Below are 21,867 nucleotides of genomic sequence, written 5' to 3' on the forward strand. Positions count from 1 at the left end.
AGGAGAAAGACCAGTTTGTCTTAAATCACTACCCTTCCAGCCTCTGCCACAGATGGGGTCTTTTAGCAGGGCGCCCTTGTGTGCAAGCCTGCCTCTTTTTATGGATGAACTGAGAATCCTTGGTAACTGGTAGCTATTTCAAAGCAAGCGACAACAACAAAAATCAAAACCAAGCCAAATGGCCTTAGATGTGTGAAAAAATATTTACAGCTGAGCAGGATTCTTTATCTCATTACTGTGGTTGTCACAAAGAAACAATGTCAGGCTCAGAAGCGGCAGCCGAAGCTTCAGATAAGAGAAATCTGTAAGGAAGATTGTTCTTATACTCACAGCCTAGCCACACTTCCTTGGGAATTAGCCCTAATAGTTCTGATGGTTGTGTGCTAATCTTTATTTCCTTAGTCTGCCCATATACAGTGGTACCTCAGGTTACATACGCTTCTGGTTACATATGCTTCAGGTTACAGACTCTGCTAACCCAGAAATAGTGCTTCAGGTTAAGAACTTTGCTTCAGGATGAGAACAGAAATTGTGCTCCGGCGGCGCAGCAGCAGGAGGAGGCCCCATTAGCTAAAGTGCTGCTTCAAGTTAAGAACAGTTTCAGGTGAAGTACGGACCTCTGGAATGAATTAAGTACTTAACCCAAGGTACCACTGTACAAATTTGACACCCCACCCATGTTTTGTTTTATTCTTCCCAGCTTTTAATGCAATTAGGCAGAAAAAGCCGCTGTCACCACCACCACCACCACTACTACTACTACAACTAATAATAATAATAATAAATTTTTATTTATACCCCGCCCTCCCCAGCCAAGACCAGGCTCAGGGCGGCTAACAGCCAATAATAAAAACAAGTTGATTAAAAGACAATTTAAAAGATTAAGATACAACATTAAAACATTAGGAAGCAGCCTCTTCACAGGAGGAGAAAGCGTGTTCTCCTTCATGGAGAGCACGTGTTGCGGTGGGGGCCGCCAGGACACTCCAAAGTTGGGGGCGGGCTAATTGTTCGTTGGCCACTGATGCGATTGGGGCTTCCCTTGTTGTTGGGAAGAAGTTAATGTTGCCATTTGTTGATTGACAGCCAGAAATGCTAAAACTCCTTGCACGAGGCTAGGGCTTCTTTTCGACCGTGCATCGGATTGCCCGTCCCCCCCTCCCTAGAATTAGGGTTGTTCGCTTTGACCTTGCTATGCCTGTCATGGGGTCGTCTGCTCTTGGGGCAGGGGCCTGGTAGGAATTTTGTCCATCTGGCTGATTGGCTGGGGCCATTTGGTTTTTGCCTACTGCGTAGCAAATCGTCACAACTTGTAAGGTTGCGGTTAGGCATTGGTTTATGGTTTGGTTGGTTGAGGGGAAGTGGTTGAGTGCCTGCCCTTGGTAGGTTGAGTGCCTGCCCCTCTAATGCTGCTGCTGCAAGGGATTCTGTTAAAGGAATTGGGGGCTAACTATTGCTTGTCCACTCTGTCAAGGGGGCTCGGGCCATAGCAATGAGCTCCTGGTTGCATTTGGGGTGAGGGCAGGTTCCCTGCTCCGCGTAACCCCCAAGTGTATTCCCCTATTCTGACTTTCGCATCGTGCGGAATGTCAGTCTGTCCCCCATGGTGGGGGCAGATAGTCGCAACCAATGCCTAAGCAACCACTCACAAATTTGTATTTCAATAAAGTTGTGGCCAAAATTATGCCAAAAATCTTAAACAAAAAATTCTGTGTGATGTGTAAGTTATTGGCGTGGCCCTGGGGACCTCGACACGCAAAGGAAAAAGAAAGAGGGGGAGGGAATCAAACTGATTCTAAGCCAAAGGCCAGGTGGAACAACTCTGTCTTACAGGCCCTGCGGAAAGAAATCAGATCCTGCAGGGCCCTGGTCTCATGAGACAGAGCATTCCACCAGGCCGGAGCCAGAGTTGAGAAGGCCCTGGCTCTGGTTGAGGCTAATCTAACTTCCTTAGGGCCTGGGACCTCTAGGGTGTTGCTATATATAGACCTTAAGGTCCTCTGTGGGGCATAACAGGAGAGGCGGTCCCATAGGTACGAGGGTTCTAGTATGCTTTTCTTTCTTTCTAAACTTATGATCACTTCAGGAGAAAAAAGCAAACAAGCATGGAAATAGAGTTCAACTTGCATCTGGCTGGCCACCCTAAGCGAAGGATGCAGGTCTAGACGGCTCTTTGTTCTGAATCAACAGCAGGGCTTTTTGTTGTTCTTGTTTTCTCCTGATGTTCTTATATGGACATGTATTATTAGGACAAATTTATACCTTATACAACACATGGGGTTGGCCTTAAAACAATGGCCCTTTGCAAGTTTTCCCACCCTGGTTGCATGTAGTAATCAACCTCATTGGTTGTCCCAAGAGTGGGTGAGATAATACCCCCTGATTATGCATTTCATTGCCTATGGCGTTTTAAATCCTAAGATGTTAACTTGAGGAGGTTCATTGAAAGTTTTATCCCCCTACCCACAGAAGGGAGGGAGGAATTTTTTTTATCCCCTTACCCCATCTCTCATGTTTCAACACTCTCCATAGAGACTTTTTGGGTGGCCGCAGAATTGGAAGAAGGTATAATAAACTGTGAAATACTGCAAAGTTATCATGGTAGAATCCAATCCACTATGTCTAGTTTTGCCCTTTGACTGCAATCTTAAGTGTACACATGTGGAGAAAAGAAACCTCACCAGTTTGCTTTATATGTGAATAAACACAGGGCTTGGAAGTCTGGTTTGGAATGGGAAGTATCTGTTTGTTTGGTGTTTTTTTGCTATACTCTTCCTATCCACAAGCAGCACAAAGCATCCTTAAACTATGAAATTAAGTGAGAGAATTTGCACTATTAATGCAGAATTTAGTGGTCTTAACAACAGCAACAAAAATCATTATTCTAGGGCCAGGGTAGGGAACTTATGGCTTGCCATATGTTTGTGGACTATAACTCCTATGATCCCTTATTATTGGTCATGTTGACTGAGATGAAGGGAGTCCAACAGCATCTGGAGGGCTACAGATTCCCCAGTCCTTTTTCTAAGGTAAGACTATTGGAAGTAATGCTGTGCTGAAAACAGACACAAGGCAGTAATAATACTAGTTATAATTATATAAGTCGCACAGCAACGACCCCACTGGGTCCCAAATACCCTTGATCAAAACTTTCAGGAGTGTTTTTATTCAGCACTTTGTAAAGCTTTGTGTTGCAGAAGGATGTATTTATGGCCAGCTGATAGGCTGTCTGTCAGTCCTTGTGACAGTGTGTAAAACACACAAAGCATTCAATCTACCTGGTGGTGCCCATATCATTTCAAAAGATCTATGATAGAAGCTTGACTCAGGTTGTGCCCCACTGATTCTACCCTCTGTATTGTGCTGCACATTAAACTTGATGACCAACATGTTCCATATTTATGGCAGGCGGGGGGCTGAATTAATTTTGTTCCCCCACCTGCCCTCTAGATGCATATGTATGAGAAGCAGACAAAATATCCTCATAATTAGTTATAGCAGATTTGGCAGGCACGTCGGTTTTTTCCACATCAGACAGTCAAACCGATGCAGTTTGGTTCTTGGATGTGACTAGTTATGTTTAATGAAGCAGGAAAGGGACATTACCCTCCTCCCTCTATAGGGAGAAGTCAGTGCTTCTATTTGGTATGACAGGCAGCATGTGATAGTGAAGGAAGTCTGCTAGATGCCCTAAGGTTGTTTGCAAGAAAACATTGGTTCCTGTTACTTTAAACCTGGTGCATTACTTAAAATTAATTTCCAGCCTTGGCGATATAAAGGCTGCCATGTTTTCCTGTCTGCTCTTTATTGCATAAGGGACCCATATAATCTGAAAAGTGCTAGGGACAGAACTGAATTATGAACAACTCTGTCTATTTAGATTTCACCTCAATCTACTTTTTGTTGTACTAAGTCTGGTCTGACCTCCCCTTAGCATCACCCTCCCCATTCTATTTAAGGTTATTGTAAATGTAATACAGTTTTTGTTTGTTTTCTTACGGAAATTATGGGCGGAGGCACATCTTTAAAGTTGTTAAATGTTACAAATATTATGCCTGAATGTACAGTGGTACCTCGCAAGACGAATGCCTCGCAAGACGAAAAACTCGCAAGACGAAATAGTTTTTTGTTTTTTTAGTTGCTTCGCAAGACGAATTTCCCTATGGGCTTGCTTCGCAAGACGAAAACGTCTTGCGCCTTTTTCTTAAAAGCGTCAATGCATTCCTATGGGAAACCGTCAATGCATTTCCTATGGGAAACCGTGCTTCGCAAGACAAAAAATTCACAAGATGAAAAAAACTCGCAGAACGAATTAATTTCGTCTTGCGAGGCACCACTGTATCCTTTCAACTTGACAGCTCAGGGAAGATACCTAGCTTTAAAAATCATATAAAATCAACTCCTTTGCCAGTTTGCTCTATTCCAATACTTTGTTGTTGTTTAGTCATTTAGTCGTGTCCGACTCTTCGTGACCCCATGGACCAGAGCATGCCAGGCTCTCCTGTCTTCCACTGCCTCCCGCAGTTTGGTCAAACTCATGCTGGCAGCCTCGAGAACACTATCCAACCATCTCGTCCTCTGTCGTCCCCTTCTCCTTGTGCCCTCCATCTTTCCCAACATCAGGGTCTTTTCCAGGGAGTCTTCTCTTCTCATGAGGTGGCCAAAGTATTGGAGCCTCAGCTTCACATCTGTCCTTCCGGTGAGCACTATTCGCTCTTAAAAAAAGGACTCCAGGAAGTGCCCAGAGGTGACAATTGCTGAGCTGATTGTTGGCCAAGGAATGCCAAATCCCATCACCAGACTTGCCTAGGGATCCAGACATGCAAAGAAAGTTCAATTGTATTTTGGGTGGCGGGACTTCAGAAGTGTTTGCTTATGCTAATCTTATACCTGGGTCTTGCCCTGACATGTCTGCTTATGCTAATCTTGTACCAAGGACTTTTTTTGGACATGTTTGCCAAGGTTGAACTAGTGTAGCCCCTGTCTACTCCTCCCCTTTTGTGACATGTCAGTGATGTATCAATGATGCTGTACGGACTGTATTCTGGGATATGGTGGGAAAGTTTTAAAAATGAATGTAGCCCCATGCTCGTGGTTCTTACTGCTGTTTGAACCTGTTGTGCTGCAATAAAGGATCTAAGTCTACTGATTGCTGTTTTGCTCCAAATTACTTGGCTGGAATTTCCTTCTTTTACTGACCGCATGGACCCACAGGGGACTTGTACCCTGACGAGCTGGGCTGTTGAATAGTCTCTCAACCTAGAATTTTCTTTAACGGTTTGTTTGTTTGTTTGTTTAAAGAATCTTGTCCAGAAACACCCTTTTCTGCCCCCCCCCTCAGGGTCTCTCCATGATGCCATGGATGGGATCCCACCTGGCACCAACCTAGACCCCCTGCCCTTGTATTACTCACAATCACCATCATGTATTCTTTATTTGTTTGCTTATCTACCACTTGTATGCCAAAATGCAAAATGACCACTGCAGTCACTGCAGCCAGCCAGTCAGTCACTTACTTCATCTTGGGCAGGATGTATATTCTGGGCAGGTGGTACCAGCCTTTATGTGCAGTAAGTCCCCCCCCCCCCCGACAAGTAGCCTTGTACCCAGTATTGCTTGAGAATTCAAAGAAACCCAAAACATCAGTGTAGTTTTGAAATAAACGGTTAAAATCAGTGCAGTTCCGAAAGTTTCAGACCACTATATTGAGTCACAGCTGCACCCAGTTCTTTCCAGAGATAGACAGAAATCTGCTCCTGGATCTCAGGAACCGTCAAGCAAAATTTAGTTGTACTGTTTTAAAGATGTCCCAGTGCTTGGAAAGCAGTCAACTTTTCAAAATATATAGTAGATATTGGTAGTTTGTTTCTTTAAAAATGCATTGCTTCAGAGCTCCTTACGTGTGAAGCAGTTCATAAACTGAATAAATATTATTATACACCACCCCTATCTCTACAGCAGTGCAAGATTCCAGGGGTCCAGGTGCTTACTGATGGTCTGTGTTTCCTTTGGGAATGAGGCACAGTGTTGTCTTTATGGTATATGGCTAATTCACACATATATACAACCTGAAGGAGAGAGTGCAGAGCATCCACATCCAATAGGGTTCTGTTCCTCCCATTGCTGCAGCCTCAGATTCCAAGAGACCACAAACATCATGTCTGACACTTTCTGCAGCAAAGAACAGACTGCCTTGCTTGATGGCTTTCATTGATGGGTTAATGACTGGCTATCATCTTCATTTGTCCTCCTAAAGACCCATATTCAGTGAGCCCAGGGATTTCCATGTTTGGCACTGTTTAGTGAAACCTTGATTAAATCTAACTTTTACTGAACCCAATAATTATGAGTGACTTGCACCCACAAACTATGGCACCCAGAAAATATAACAATGTAAATCCTGCAGCGGACTTGTTTCAGGGCCGAAGTAGACAGGACTTAAATGTGCGTTTGCTTTAGCATGCAGCTTTATTTTAATGTGTGTATGGGTTTGTGTGATTGTGTGATAATTATCAGCATTGCAGCAGATGTGGAGGGAGAATTGAACCTTTCATACCCTGCTGCATTCCAGAGGAAAATCACTACTCTTAAACTGTTGTTTACATTGTGAGGAAATCCCTTGCTGGTGCCAAACAAACTAGTCTGGCTCTCAGGGTTGATTCCAGTGGCACTCCAGCTCAGCTTAAATTACTTGCACCTTTTTATTTTATGGAAAGGGATTTGCTTCACTTTACATGTACCCTTTCTTTCTTTTTTATATCTTTTTACATTTTCTTGTTACAAAATTGTACATACATAAATCATAAAGCATGGCATGATGTAATTAACAAAAATGGGTCACTAGACATGTAAAAGCTTCTGAAAAGCAAACTGGGGAGGTACTACAACTATAAGAACACAACACTCCCATGCCACCAAATCAGGCTGTATTGGTGCAAGTTGGCAGTTGCATACAGTCAAAACTAACAATTGTTCTAGCTAAAGTCTGGGTTGAAGACTGAAGAACAGGAATCCTTGACCTGGAAGTACAAATTATGAAGCAATAAATGCAACATGTAGCTGTTACAGAAGACCAATGTAACTGTCAATAGGGATATATTGATAAACTTTAGAAACTGGCTAGAGCTTAAATCTTGCCTGTTATATGTTGCCATATTCAGAGACTCTGAATATGGAGCCAATCTGACACTTTTGCCATTTTACACCTGCACCTGCACAGCACCAAGCACTCTGCTCCTTGACCCTCTTCCTCTTGTAAGTGCCAGTGACACGTGGGCTCAGAAACTGGGAGGATAGCAGTGCCCCATCTATGCCACTGCATGGGCCACTGCTGTAGGTCAGTAGGTGTGATTAAGCTGGTTTGCTTTAAAAATCAGAGCAAACCATCTTCTCCATTGCCAGCCCAAAATCAATCAGTGAGATCCATTGATGAGTTGGAAATCTGGACTTTTCCTCTTCCAAATCTAATATTCTTCCCTCTTTATTCTCTTAAAAGAATCTGGAAATTATTCTGTCTCTGTGCCTGACAGCAGGAGCTGTTCAGGATTGGTATTATTCACTTCATCAGTCCTGTGCCAGTTAACTATGTGCATTTTCTCTCTCTGTCACATTTGATTAAAACTGGAATTATGAGCACATATGGTAAGCAAGCCCTCATATTATTTATAGGTCTTTGAGGCTGTTATTTCTCCCTCAAATTATATTAGAAGCTAAATCCCTAGGCTTACTGCCCTCGGGCAATGTGTATTTTTCTGTATAAACCATTTATTGCATTATGAGAGAACTAAAGACAGTAATTAATCAAGATGGACAAGTATGGCCCAGTCCCATGGCAGAGATCAGTGTGCACATCACTCTCTGGAATTGGGACCCATAAGTGTGACTGTAATGTTCCTAATTTTGTTATATGCTGTATTCAGTAATAAAAAATACAAATAAAGAAACCCAATAAGATGAAAAAAATTAAAATCATGCCAGTTGTCTGCAATAATAACAATCAAAATATCAAACAGCCAATAATTAATCAGATAGCAAAATAAAGTGGTGGTATCCACTCTGCTGATGGAAGGTAGGAGGAGGGAGGGAGACAGATAGTTCTGACCAGTTCCTCCTTCCCTTGCATTCTCCACAGTCTGCTTCAGCATGTCTCCCAACCTTCCAGAGCAAATTGTTTTAGAGGCCTACAGGAGTGAAGAGGAACTGGCAACAACTGCTTCTCTCCACATTCCAAGAATTGGATACCACCCAACGAATGAAAAAAAATGATATTTAGAAACCCTAATTATTATACGAAGTCCAAGGAAAATAAATAAATAGGATGCTGCTTTGTTCTGAGTCAGACCACATTTCCAGCCACACCTACAAAATACATATTTTGTCATGTGCAAATGGCTTTAGATACCTATTAGGTCCATAAATTACCATATAGCATATATTCAACACAAAAAACAACAACAATTGGCTGTTGACAAAGGACAGCTGGACATATAAAGGGCCCCATTACCTGCAGTAGTTTAGGGCCTCATCAAACCTAAATCTGGCCCTGGATTTGTAGAAGGTTCCTCCTCAATCTGGATATTTGGCGTTAATCAAGAGGTGCTCCTGAAGCATCATATGCAAATGGGCTGCAATCAATCAGCTGCTGAAAGTACTGGGACTGGTTTTCTGAAAGTATTTGGTTTTCTGAAGTTTATCCCTATAATAGTCATGAAAGGAAAGGGGGAGGAGGTGCTACTAGACAATTTTTTTATATATTTTGACTGTGTCAGACCAACATGGCTACCTACCTGAATCTAGAATCCAGGATTTCAGAGAGGGTTCTCTCCCACCTCAGGAAAATGCTGGGGATTGAACCAGGTAAAGCCTCCTGCAGGTGAAGCTGATGCTCTACCATTGAGCTATGGATCCTTAAAAATCTTAATTATTGGTCATAAGCTAAAAAATTCTGAATGTTCATTGGAGAATGTTCACTTAAATGGAAAGGAACCTTTGGCTCTGGTCTTTTGTACCCAAAAGTGGTTCCTGTACAGAGTCAAGTGCGAGGAGACTTCCTTTCAAATTCATGGAGGGTATCAGAATCCAGTATCAGACACAGTGTGTCTCTGAATACCAGTTTCCAGGGTTCGTGAGTGAGAGAGTGTTATTGTACTCATGTCCTGCTTGCTGATACAAGAGGGCCCATTTTACATACTTAGGTTGAAGGCTCACTTTTTACTCTTCTATTTATTAAAGTTCAAATCTAACTCTTATCCTTTCCACCCTGCTATTTATAACATTCATTATTGTCAACATTTAAATTTCTCAAAAATAATGGAGTTTTTTATATATATACTGGTTGCATTTTCATGACATTCCCTATTTTTTTCCTACTGGGTTGTGGGTGCAGGTGCACTTTTTTGCTTGAGGTGATTGCTAACAACTGTCTAATGAAATATGATTATGTATCAGCTTTCCCCTCAGTTATAAAGCATCTATAAGTAGGTTACTAATGACCATTATAAGGGCACTTTTTAGTGTGTTCCACTGCAGGGACATTAATAACACTCAGCAGATTTATTGCCAATGCAGTAACTTTCTTTCCGGGGCATTAATAATCATATGACAATAATACCTACCAAACCACCCATTTTTTTACAATGAAGGTCCAATTGGGCTGTAATGGATACAGTGGGAAATTGAGGGGCTAGTAATAATCAACAGGTCACTGGCTATATAATGAACATGTTGCTATTATAGCTTCCCCAAAACTGTTATTTTGACAGCAAAATAACATTAAGAACCTTTATGCGGAATGGCAGGGTGCAGAAAATCTAACTTTATTCTTATGCTATAGAAAAGAGTGCTGTGTTCTTGAGGTTTATATTTATTGGTATTTTAACTCTATATCAAAGTCAGCAGGGACGGGGAGGGTACATATTAGTGTTGCTCCATTAAGTACTATGCAAGCTAACTGAATAATACTCAAAGGGGTTGTGTTTAGTGTTGGGCTATATGATTTGGGAAGTGACAAAAAGACTTGAGGAAAATATATTGGGTGATATTCAACACTAGTCCTACTCAGAGTAGGCCTGTTGAACCTAATGAACATGGCCAGAGATGCCAGGTTGCCTCCCAAAATTGAGGGGGCCTGGTGTGCAGTGTGTGTGTATGACGTCATGTGTGTGACGTCACGTCCTCTGGAGGAGACCAAGCATTTTGGCAGAGTCAGGCACTGAAGCTGTGATGCACACGATGTATGCCAGGCCCTGTCAACAGAAATATCAAGGGGGCTGAAGACGCATCAACCCCTTACAGTTGGTGTGCCTGAACAGAGCTAATATTAATCATTGTGGGCGTTATAGCATTGTAGTCCAAATCATGTTGTTGCTTTTTAATCTTTGCATCTGAAATGCATTGAATCTGTATCTGCAAAATTGTGTGTGTGGGAGAGAGAGAGAGAGGTACGCATGTCTCAAACAGTTTGTGTATAAACAGAAGCATTTGGCATTAATCCAGCCTATGAAGGCTTTGGAGGTTCTGTTTCTTCTGCAAATATGAGCACAACTCTCACTGACAGTAATGTGTATCCTCAATGCAATAAGTGAATTAAGGGGAAGGTCTACTTGTCAGTAATACTACAGAAAAAAAGAAAGATTTCTTACTACTTTTTGAAATAATGCAGTCAGTTCAAATAGTGCTGTTCAGTGTCATTGAAGATAGCAGCGTTCTGAAATCCCCTTCTACCTCCCTACATTTTAAGACTGTAATTTTTGTTGTCTTACAAATAATGAGTCTGACAGGCGGCAAGAGCTGATGCTGCAGGTACTGTATGCAAATCCATTCAGGTGAGCTTCTTCCATTACAAGCTGAGTCTTTATTTTCTTTGTCAACATGTCAAGCCACCTTAATACTGCTGAGGCAGGCTAGCAGACTCGATAAAAAAGTGTAATAGAGTAAAACATTCTCTTGTAGTCAAATAATTTATAACAATGGGCTTTAGGAACTGACATGCTTGTGATTGGCTTGCAGTAAGATTGGGGAAAAAATGAAATAATAAAAAAGCCATTTGGCTTCATCAGCAGAAGCAGAAGATTTGATATGCTTAGATGATAAGAGCATCCCTTTTTCCTTCTGCCATGTTTTAAATAGAATTGCCTACAGAATTCTGTCATAGAAAAAAAGCAAATACATTCAGCTGCATTCAGACACGTTCTTGCTAATCCTCCAGATCTTGAGGACTGGGTATGGGTATTGGATCAAGTGTTCTTTATTCTCCTTTTCTTCCCTCTGTCACATGGTTTAATATAACACTTCCTGGATTAATCAAACCATAGTTTGTTCTCATGTCTGAACAGGCGAGCAATGGTGTGAGCAAGCCCTCCAAACCAATATGTACTAGTAAATTCTTGTAGCAGTAAAAATTGAAGTTCAGTAGCTTCATTGTAACATCCTCACATAGCCACACCCCCAGTGAAATTGCAAAAATGCAGGCAACTGTTTTGGCCTATTACTTTCAATACTATACAGTCATACCTTGGAAGTTGAGCAGAACCCATTCCAGAAGTCCATTCGACTTCCAAAATGTTTGAAAACCAAAGCCAATTAGAAGCCACAGAAGGCCCTTTGGATGTTTGGCTTCCAAAAGAACATTTGAAAACCGGAACAGTCACTTCTGGGTTTTGATCGTTTGGGAGCCAAAACGTTTGAGAATTAGGCTGTTCGACTTTCAATGTATGACTGTATTTGTATTGTCATAATGATGATGGCCATGAAATGCACATACTCAAGGAAGCAGGAACAGAAGGTGAGAGAAGGGAAACAGAGGCAGATAGACAAGAGTGTGAACACAGAGTAGGGCAACATGTAGAAGAGAGGCAGCAGGGGTAGGGTGGGAGAGAGCAGAGTGGTAGCAGTGTGGAGAGCAAGGACTGGGTGAGCTGTGCCACATTTATTTAAATATTTAATTCCCAAAACTGATCTGCATAGGGGGAGCTAAACCATGTAGGAGCCAACCTTGCCAAGGGCCAGGGGTCTCTCATCTTTCAGCGCCACCCTTCCAGGTGAGTATGGAGGTCTTCCTGCTCCACCACTTCCTGGGGCCCTACAACTGAAGACGCCAGGAGAAAGGCAGGCTTCAATCGCCCATGCATCGGCCCCACCCTCTCCCCACTGTCATTGTCACATGTGTCTGGTTGCTTGCCAAGCCCCTCCATTGGGAAAATGGTGTAGTGGTAAATGTCATGGGCTATTGCAAGGTGCATTAATGACCATATTGTAAAACTCCACCCCCACGTCTCAGTCATGGGCAGGCATGATGCAGACTCTTGTCAGCAAACAGAAGAGGAAGAAAGAATCCCAATAAAGTTTGAATTAACCAGGTAGAAAGTTAATATATACTCAAGGTCCAAAATGGCATTTATTCCAATGATCTAACCTTATTTTAGAAACATTAAACATTCAAGTTTCAGTTTAAATAAAATAGTTTAATTTCACAGATGGGTAAGATGATGCCTTGATGACATTTCTGTGGTCACAGAAACAGTTCGTGAATAACTAGGGAACTCTTGTGTTTGTTTTTCTGTCCTGTAACTGAGCCCGCCACGCAAGCATACCTTGTAGCAATATTGGGTCTCATGTATGGGATAATAATGCAATATCAGCAGTTTGGAAACACAGTGTAATTGGATTCACACACTGGAACGAACTAACAATGTCACTGGGGACAAGGAGCAATCATATTAAGCAATGTTCATTAGAACATAAAATGACTGTGGTTTTTGTTTAAATTATCGAATACTTGTGATATAGTAGAAGAGCTGGTGCTTAGTTGAGATACTCAAGTCTATATTAATCCATTTTGGATTACTCTTGTTTACATGTGCATTCAAGAATATTTTCCCATGGTATTTGCTTATCCTTTTTTTTTTTTTTTTTTTGCAATGTATTCCCTCAGTCTCTGTGATTCTTCCCAACAGAATTAGTTATTTGTAGCTTATTTATTTACTTAAGAACATTTAAAACCCACTTAACTTTAATGAAAAAAACTCCAAGTAGCATACAAAACTCAATAGATAAAAAAACATATAAAAACATTAATCTTTATATCCCCACATCTCTATAACAATGGATAAAATGCAAATCAACATTTACAAATACAGGTCCCAGCTTCGAGCAAATTCAGAGGTCAGAGCATGGACCAGTTGAAATAAATAAAACAGCAAAATAAATTTCAGCAAAATGGAAATGTTTATACATTATAGAATAGAATTTTGTATTTCTGCAAACCATTTATTTACTTATGGAATTATTTATAAGAATGTGTATATACTGTTGTATCATAAAAGTATATTACAGCGGTTTACAACAATATAAAAACATAAAACCAAACATGCATGTGGCAGGTGCAGTTCTGACTACACAGAACACATTCCCCACACTTGGGGAATAATTATATATACTTTTTATTCATAGAGCATGGTGCAGAACCTTTCGCACTCCCAGTGATAATTAACAAAGTTTGTAGACCACTTGACTGTAAGAAAACCTATACAGTTTACAAAAATATAAAATTGAACATTAAAATTCATGTTAAAAACAGTTTAAACAGGTATTTAAAGGGATTCAAAAGATGACTAAAATCAACAGTAGCTAGAAAGATAATACAATTAACTCCTACATGTTCGGATAGGCTTTCCTGAACAAGAGCCCTTTAAGCAGGCACTGAAAAGAATACAGCAAAGATTCCTGCCTGATGTCCTTAGGCAGGAAGTTCCAATGTGTAGGTGGTCCCACACTGAAAGAACTGTTTCTTACAAAATCAAAATGAATATTAACACCTATAACAGTGTCAGTTTTGCAGATATAAATGGTTGAGAGGGCATATATGGGGTAAGGTGATCCTGCAAGTAAACTGGTTCCAAGCTGTTAAGGACTATGGTATATACTAATAGTAATAACTTGAACTTGACTTGTTAGTTGTTAAACTCAAACTCAAATCAGCCCCAGACAGCATGGCCAATGACCAAGGATAATGGGTGTTGGAGCCCAGCAACATCAAGAAAGCCACAGGTTGCCCACCCATCAACTTTTCTCTTTTTTGTCATCTGTCAGGTGGGATTTAAGCAGCAATACTCTATTTTTGCCCAGTGGAAAAGTCCTTCATTAACAACTTTTTAACAGTGTATGTTGGTCTGTGTTGGTGTGATGAGCATCAGATCTAAGCTCCCAAATACCACTTGGTTCAATGTTCTGGAACTGAGTCCGTTTAGAAGTGTGCGACACCAAAACCATTTTACCAGGGCTAAGATTAAATGGCTCTCACCTCTAAATAGTGCTTACCAATTGTCTCCACTGGAGACCACTTTTCACAACAGCTGCTGCCAGGAGCCCACAATGCCTTCAAGAAGTTAAGTGAAGCTACTCTGTATGTAAATAACGCTCTGGCAAAATGACAGAGGAATTAAGAAGGAAGGGAGAAAAATGTGCGTGTTTCAGCTGAGATTTGCAAGGAAATGACAGGTCATTGAGATGGAGAGGTATGAAACAGCTGCTCCAGATGGCAAGAAATGCAGAGAAGAAAACTCCTGGGTCAAAGTGGACAAAGTTTTTGTGCAGGGAGCCTGCTGGCACTGAATGAATAGAGCTGGCAGGAAAATTGATGGTGGAGGATACGGAAAGGAGACCATGATAAATTAAGGCAATGAGGTTTTGTTCTTTTTCTAAAACACAGGATGTGTCTGAGAACACATTGCTCTAGGATGTCCTCATAACCTGTTTTGACTGGTGTGTGGAGGACTTATGTTATAATGCAATATCTGTTATATTGCAAAGATTAATGCAAGGAAGTAGGAATGAAATAGTCTCTCAGCAATCTGCATTCTGATGTAGGACAGTAGTTTTCACATTTTCCCCACCTTCAGGACATTGTCCGCTAAGAAAGCCACGGAACCCCTGCTCCTTTAAGAGCAGGGGTATCTAACCCCTTTTCCAGATTTGGTTGGACATCAACCCCTGTCTTCCTTGTCCATTGACTATGCCGGTAGTTGGAGCCCAACTATCCATGTTGTGCATCAAAGTTGTGAACTGGGCTACAAATGCCATTAAATATGAGACATTCAAAAGGGTCTGCCTACACTCTCATTGTATCTGTACATTGCAGAAGATCAGAAATCAGTGTGAATTGTCCTTCGGAGAAGCCTGTCTTCTGTTCTTGGTCACCTCATTGAGGAAACCCCAATAAACTTAAAAAAACCTCCAACTTTCCCTAGATTGCAGTAGGGATTTTTAGTGGTGGCCAAATGCAAAGGAATGAATCACTCCCTCATTTTTTTTGTAGTTATGTAGAAGGATTTTCTATAGGTTAAACTTTCCTTGGTCCTGTTCCTATCAAGGTTTCTGCTTCGGTACATGGGCTTATGTTGTTCTCTGTATCTGGCCACATTATGGTTCATCATAAAGTGAAATATACTCTGTTGGTTTCAGTGAAATTTGATAAGGAGTCTTAGGGTCAACCATTGTGATGACAGATTTAGGATCAAAAACATAATGCTGCAACTTTTAAGATGGATAACACTACTGTACATGGACCTCAGCATTGTACCAGCAGAGCAATGTAGTTCAAGGCTACTATGTCAGCTGCACTCATTGTAATTAAATGTGGTGTAAAGGTGGATCGCATGTCCACCACCCCAAAAGCAAGGAATTCAGGATTATGATAGGCAGTTACAGTACAACTTACATGCAGCATAGCAGGTTGGACTTGTAGGATGCTGCTGTAGCTATGCTGTCATTAACCACACTCCCACCTGTTGTTGATCTTGCCAGCTGCTGTATCTTTTATTGCAAATTTATGTTCCCTAATTGTCATTTGCAGGAGCCATCCTAGCTCGCCAATCTGTTATAGTTTGTAAGGTTATTACCTCCGTCTCCTGGCTGCATTCCATTTTGGATTACTTATACCATGCCTACCATAATTTCTGCAAATCATTTTTTGTTGTTGTATGGTCAGACATCCTCCTTATTTTGCCCTAAAGTATATTGAACCCTTGCCAAGCATCGTTAACAAATTTCTTGGCTTGCTCATAAACAGGTGGCTGTGCTGAACTGCAAACTAAATTCATGCCTTTGAATTATCAGCAAAACGTGTCTTCATGCATTGCATCCTGACTATCTATGTACTGCTCTTAATTATTCACATACCTTCTTTCTAGGGGCAATATTTGATGAATCTGCAAAAAAGGATGAGGAGGTATTTCGCATGGCAGTTTCTGATCTCAACCAGAATGATGAAATCCTACAGACGGAGAAAATCACAATTTCTGTGAATTTTGTGGATGGCAACAACCCATTCCAGGCAGTTCAAGAAGGTAGGCTTTCTGAGGGTGGAATATTTTACAGCTTGTGTTTTGGTATAGATACGTACTTCTGGATTGTGGTCTCCTTAATCATCTGCATTCAAGCCAAACATATACATTGTTGACTGATGAACGTTTTTTATTTGTAAAATAGCAGAGTATGGGAATTGGCTTTGGTTTCGCGATGGCAAGTTGTGAACTGGCCACTGGTTGGATTCCATGCAGCAGGTCAAACTGATAAGGTGTTTCTTGTTGTTTAGCGTCAAAATTATGATGACTGACCTGGAGTAGCAAATCTTGCTTTCACTCATGTTAATCAATTAGGGAATGTAGAGGAATCTGACAGAATTAGTTATCTTAGTTTATAGAAATTGGCTTGGTCTTATTGTGAGAAAAGAGATTCCTTTCCCATGTTCTCTTAACATTTATATTGGTCAAATGCTAGCATATATTGATCACCAAAAATATGAACGTAGGACTTATTAAAATGAATGTTTATTTGTACATGTTTTTATATTTTTGTTAGAAGATGTGAAGTTTTATCTAGTGCTTGAATTACAGAGGGAGAGGGGGCAAAGAGGGTTTGTCCCCTTATGTCTTATGATGGTTTTGTTAGCCATTGTTTTAGGAGGGGGTGGGGGTGCTAGTAGGATGCAGGAATGGAACGTACTGCAGACACAGGGTCTCATTAATTCAGTATTTCAGTCACTGGTTTATAACAGATAGACTGATAACTGTCCTTCACAAGGGGCAATAGCTAAGGGCTGTGATCCATTATGTAGATCATAGTATCTAGCACACAGGTGTTGCTCGAGAGTATCCACTTTTATAGTTGGTGGAATGTGTTTCCATTAATACATTCAGTATAAGTGTGTGCTGATGTATTTCTGCTTTTGTATGGGCGTGCTCATAGGAAGCTTTGCAGATAACACTGGTGGATCGCTTGGAAAATCAATCTACCTGTTCTCAAGTAATTGTTATTAATGTTGTGTTTTGTAGCAATGATTGCTTTCTTATTTCAGCCAGTGGGTTGTAGCCAATGCTAGTTGTGCTTGGAGTAGACCCATTGAAGTTAATGCACATTACTAATTTGGGGTAATAAATTTCAATGGGTCTACTCTGAGTAGGATTTAGTAGGCTACAACCAATATGTTTTATTCACCAACTGATGTTTTGTGAGAAATGCTCATTGAAAAACAGCAGTACTGTATGTTTCAAGACTTATTTTCAACAAAATAGGCATATCAGGCAAATGCACTTAAACAGTTCTTCCTGGGAACATTTTTGTTGTTGAGCTTGTATCTTTGTACAGTTATCAGTGGCTGATTATGATTATCATTGCTTTCTTTTGACATACATTGTTGGTAAGTGTGACAATTTGCCAATTATAGCAAGACTGAAATTGGTACTACATTTGGTTTTCTCAGAATATTGGATTTAGGTTCTTGGGGACCATTATTACATGCTTGAATTATTGTGTTTAAGCATGTATTTCTATGAAAAGGAAGTAGGGGTTAGCTTTGTGACTGGAAGCTGGATAGCTTGTATTTCTCTTTGGATGTTTCTTAGGATTCAAAATTGGAATTCAATAAGCTGTTAAGGAAAGGAAATGTTTGATGGGGTGAAGTCAGACCTACCAGCATGCATGGGTGGGAAAACTCCAGTTATTATTATATTAAGATTGCATTTAAGAAAGTATTTAGTAATACTGAAGCTATTGGGTTCTCTCACTGAGGGGAGCTGATCCAATCTTCGGCTGAAAGCTTCCTAAATCTTACTAAGTTTCTTAAACTGTAATGCCTTTTAATGAGTATTTAGATATCCTTCTTAATCCCCATTGTAGTTGCCTTCTGAATTTCAAAAAGGTGGCACTCTTTCAGATTTGGTTTAGGAGAAGAAAGATTTCAGTAAATATTTCAAACAAGGATTTCACACAGCACAAGACAAACACCTGCTCTTGGGTGTAATCCAGATTAAATGGTGAAATGGGCATTTCCCCACACACCCAGGAGTGAGATCTCAAGAGACAAGAACCAATATTGGTAAACCAATATGAAACTCACCTGCTGCGCGCATATTCAAGTTGCATAGACAAAAGGATAAAGACCCTCTGGATCTTTACCTGAGCAAGCCTACCCAGGTTAGATGCCCAGTACCCATCCTTAAACTGATGTGAACCTTTCATTGCTAGCTCATCATGGTGAGTTAAAGGGCACCTGTTTGCTCATCCCACCCAGCTGTTCAGTGTTTGGAAGCATGTGCCCCCAGATTCCAAGGGAATTATACCAATGCAATCCACTTGAACTGGTCAGCAATGTTACCAATGTTGGTTAAATATCTGAGAGTGCCTCAGGGGTGAATATGGTGTTTTACACCACTGCTCACGTTTACTGCCTAGTGCCACAGGCAAATATCAAATCACTCAGCTTTGCAGGGGCCAAACAAACTCAACACCAGGGGTTAAGCTCTGGCCATACAAGATTCTGAATGAAGTCACGTAGGTGCAGCCATCATTCTGTTTGTGGAGGTGGGGGGACATCTGGAATCTGAATACAAGATTTGGACAGCAGGGACTTTTGTCATGCAAGATCACAGCCCAATATTAGGCCACTTCAGATAAAGCCCTCACTCATTAAAAAGCATGTGTTGGGGGGAGGCATACAGGGTAGCCTCACTACTGAGACACATGCTGACCACGTGTTTGGGGTGTGACTACTGATGTACAGGCAAGCCTGCAATGAATAATGATTCCCTTTGCACGCATATTCTTTTGTGTTTCACACAGCAACTGAACAGATGGCAAGGGTGGTACTGGTGGGTCAGTCCCCTCCACCCAATGTATGAGGGACCTTTGTTTGTACACCTTTTGAAGAGCTTTTGTTGGGGCAAGGAGTTTCATGTTTTCATGACCTTACAGATGTTGAGTTCATACATGAAGCTCAACACATGTGCCTTAAATTAATAGCTATGAAGTAGTGGAAATGCAATGAGACTAAAAGCTTTTAACATATGTGGGGTGTTTTAACCACATAAAGTGGTGCTGACAGAACCCACTGCCTGTTGTGGTGTAGTGGTTAAGAGCGACAGTCTCGTAATCTGGTGAACCGGGTTTGCTTCTCCGCTCCTCCACATGCAGCTGCTGGGTGTCCTTGGGCTAGTCACACTTCTTTGAAGTCTCTCAGCCCCACTCACCTCACAGAGTGTTTGTTGTGGGGGAGGAAGGGAAAGGAGAACATTAGCCACTTTGAGACTCCGTAGGGTAGTGATAAAGCGGGATATCAAATCCAAACTCCTCCTCCTCCTCCTCCTCCTCCTCCTCCTCCTCTTCTTCTCAGTACACATGGTTGCTGGTTGCCATAATAGTTATTACCAAGCTCAACTTGCTGCCAACAGCAGCAACCCCAAAAAAGGTTAACCGCATATGCTTCCATAAAAAAGTACTGCTGAAATTCTGTGCAATTCTAATTAATTCCAGTGGGATCTGCAAATGAGATATTGATGGCTTCCACAACATTTCTTACTTTGATAGCAGAAATAAGAACCTTATACCTAATTATAGACTAGTCCTAAGTTACTCTGTATGAAATTTTGTAGGTAAGTGTAATTGTATTTCTCAGACTCCTGTCTCTCTATTTTATCAAGTGGTCATCCTTTTCAATCTCCTTGTATAAATTATTATGGTACCCTGAGGCTTCGTCCATATAGATCTCAGGGTAACTGGCGAATACTTCTCATTTGATTTATGAAACTTCACTTACAAAGGTGAGTCATATTTTTTCCTCCCCAAGACTGGGGAAGAGATATCTTGTAAGTAAGACTAGATGTGGCCTCAGGAGACAACTGCATATATTATAGAGTAATGAAATATAAGATTCAATTGGATTTAATAATAAAAGAATTCCCTTCAGCATAAAATATTATGGAGAAGTCCTGAAGTTAACATGGGTCTGCAGAAGTTGACCCACATGTTCCAAAAATCCACTGAAAAAATTCTAAAGCTGTTACTTAGGTCTATTAGAAATAGGTGCTGCTGTGGCAGGAAGATAAAATGTGTTTCCATGCACTCTGGCTTCCATCACAGTGTTCCGTTGCACCAGAAGTGATTTAGTCATGCTGGACACATGATGTGGAAAACTGTCTACGGACAAATGCTGGCTCCCTCAGCCTGAAAAGTGAGATGAGCGCCACAGCCCATAGTTCCCCTGACTGGACTTAATTGTCCAGGGTCCTTTATCCTTTTACCTATTAGAATGTATTTCTCTGGTTATGATAGACATAACCATACAAATTCTGTCCCAATAGAAGAACCCAACTTGGAAACACATACAGAACCCACAATCAAACCTTAGGCATACATAATTTTATTTTATGTCACCTTTCCACAGTTCCACAGTTCAAACCATGCTCAAGGCAGCTTATGACATGGAAAAATATATAGCTACAACCTAACAAAAGTAGTCATAAACAATAAATAAAGCATTGAAAAACATACAACCCAACAGAACAGTTTCCACATAAATCACAACAAAATATAAAAGATACAAAAAACCAACATCCTCAAACAACCCCCCCCCCAAACAACCCCCCCGAGCTCAAGAGTGTGTTCCGCAGTCTCACCTTTTGTATTTTGAATTAGCAAGGAGATGGGAAAAGGCCTGTAAAACAGGCAGCAGGTCTTCTAGGACTGACAGCCAAGGCATGTTTACTTGGAACTAAGCCACATTTCCCTTAATTACCAAATAAGTCATTTGCTATACCCATGGTTTCTGTTTATTCTGCAGAAATTGTCATTTAGGTTTTCCTAGGAGGAAAGAGGGAGACAGACAGAAACTGATAAATAATCAAATTTCACCTTTTCTGGAACATAGGGACCTGCCTCAGGTTACATCAGACTATTTGTTCATGTCGCCCAGTATTGTTTCTTGTAATTGGACACAGATCTCCAGGGTTTTCATATCATCAGTTATCTATGGAATGGAAACAATGTAAAACTTTAAAATAATATAAAAAGTAATTAATTGTGTACCATTGTGGACTTAAAGTCAACAACAATGATGTGAATTAATACCAATTCAGTTTACTTAATTAATTTCCATTCCTGACCACAGAGGAACAGAAATTCCTGCTTCCTTTTTCCATTTCCATTGGAAGTCGACCACACAAAATTGAAGGCAACCCAACAAATTTTCAGGGACCAGATTCCAGCAAACCAAGGATAAGGAACAAAGAAAAAGCAGCATACTTTCTCTTTCCACCTTTGTGAATGTCAGAGGTGATTTGAAGAAGATCTTAAGCCACCCAAGTGGATGCCAGCCTCTTCACAACAGTGTTATTGGTTGTCCCTTTGGTGACAGCACTCCCCCTTCCCCCCGAATCTGGGCTGTCATATATCATTGTCCGTCTTGTTTCTTGCTTCACGGCATCAGTTATGGAGCATCTCTGCAAGGCTTAGTACTGCCTGAGGCATTGCTTACACCTGGATAGCTGTTTGTTCCATTCAGTGGGTTCAGCAAAGAGGCACCCTCTTCGACAGCCT

The 21,867-nt window shown here is 40.9% G+C and overlaps 1 protein-coding gene across 7 annotated transcripts in view; it reads left to right on the forward strand.

Moving 5' to 3' along the window:
• GRID2 (glutamate ionotropic receptor delta type subunit 2) overlaps window positions 1-21,867 on the forward strand; it is a 787,745-nt gene that overhangs the window by 156,369 nt on the left and 609,509 nt on the right. For all 7 annotated transcript variants that reach the window (XR_014501814.1, XR_014501815.1, XM_083398274.1 and 4 more), the window contains exon 2: window positions 16,188-16,343. Coding sequence is in view for 5 of the 7 variants with exons in the window: in XM_083398274.1 (XP_083254400.1) it covers window positions 16,188-16,343 (156 nt within the window). In the remaining 2 variants the exon portion in view is untranslated. The remainder of the gene's footprint in view (window positions 1-16,187; window positions 16,344-21,867) is intronic.

This window comes from Podarcis tiliguerta, assembly GCF_965153285.1.
Source record: "Podarcis tiliguerta genome assembly, chromosome: 9".
In the NCBI taxonomy this organism is placed as follows: Eukaryota; Metazoa; Chordata; class Lepidosauria; order Squamata; family Lacertidae; genus Podarcis; species Podarcis tiliguerta.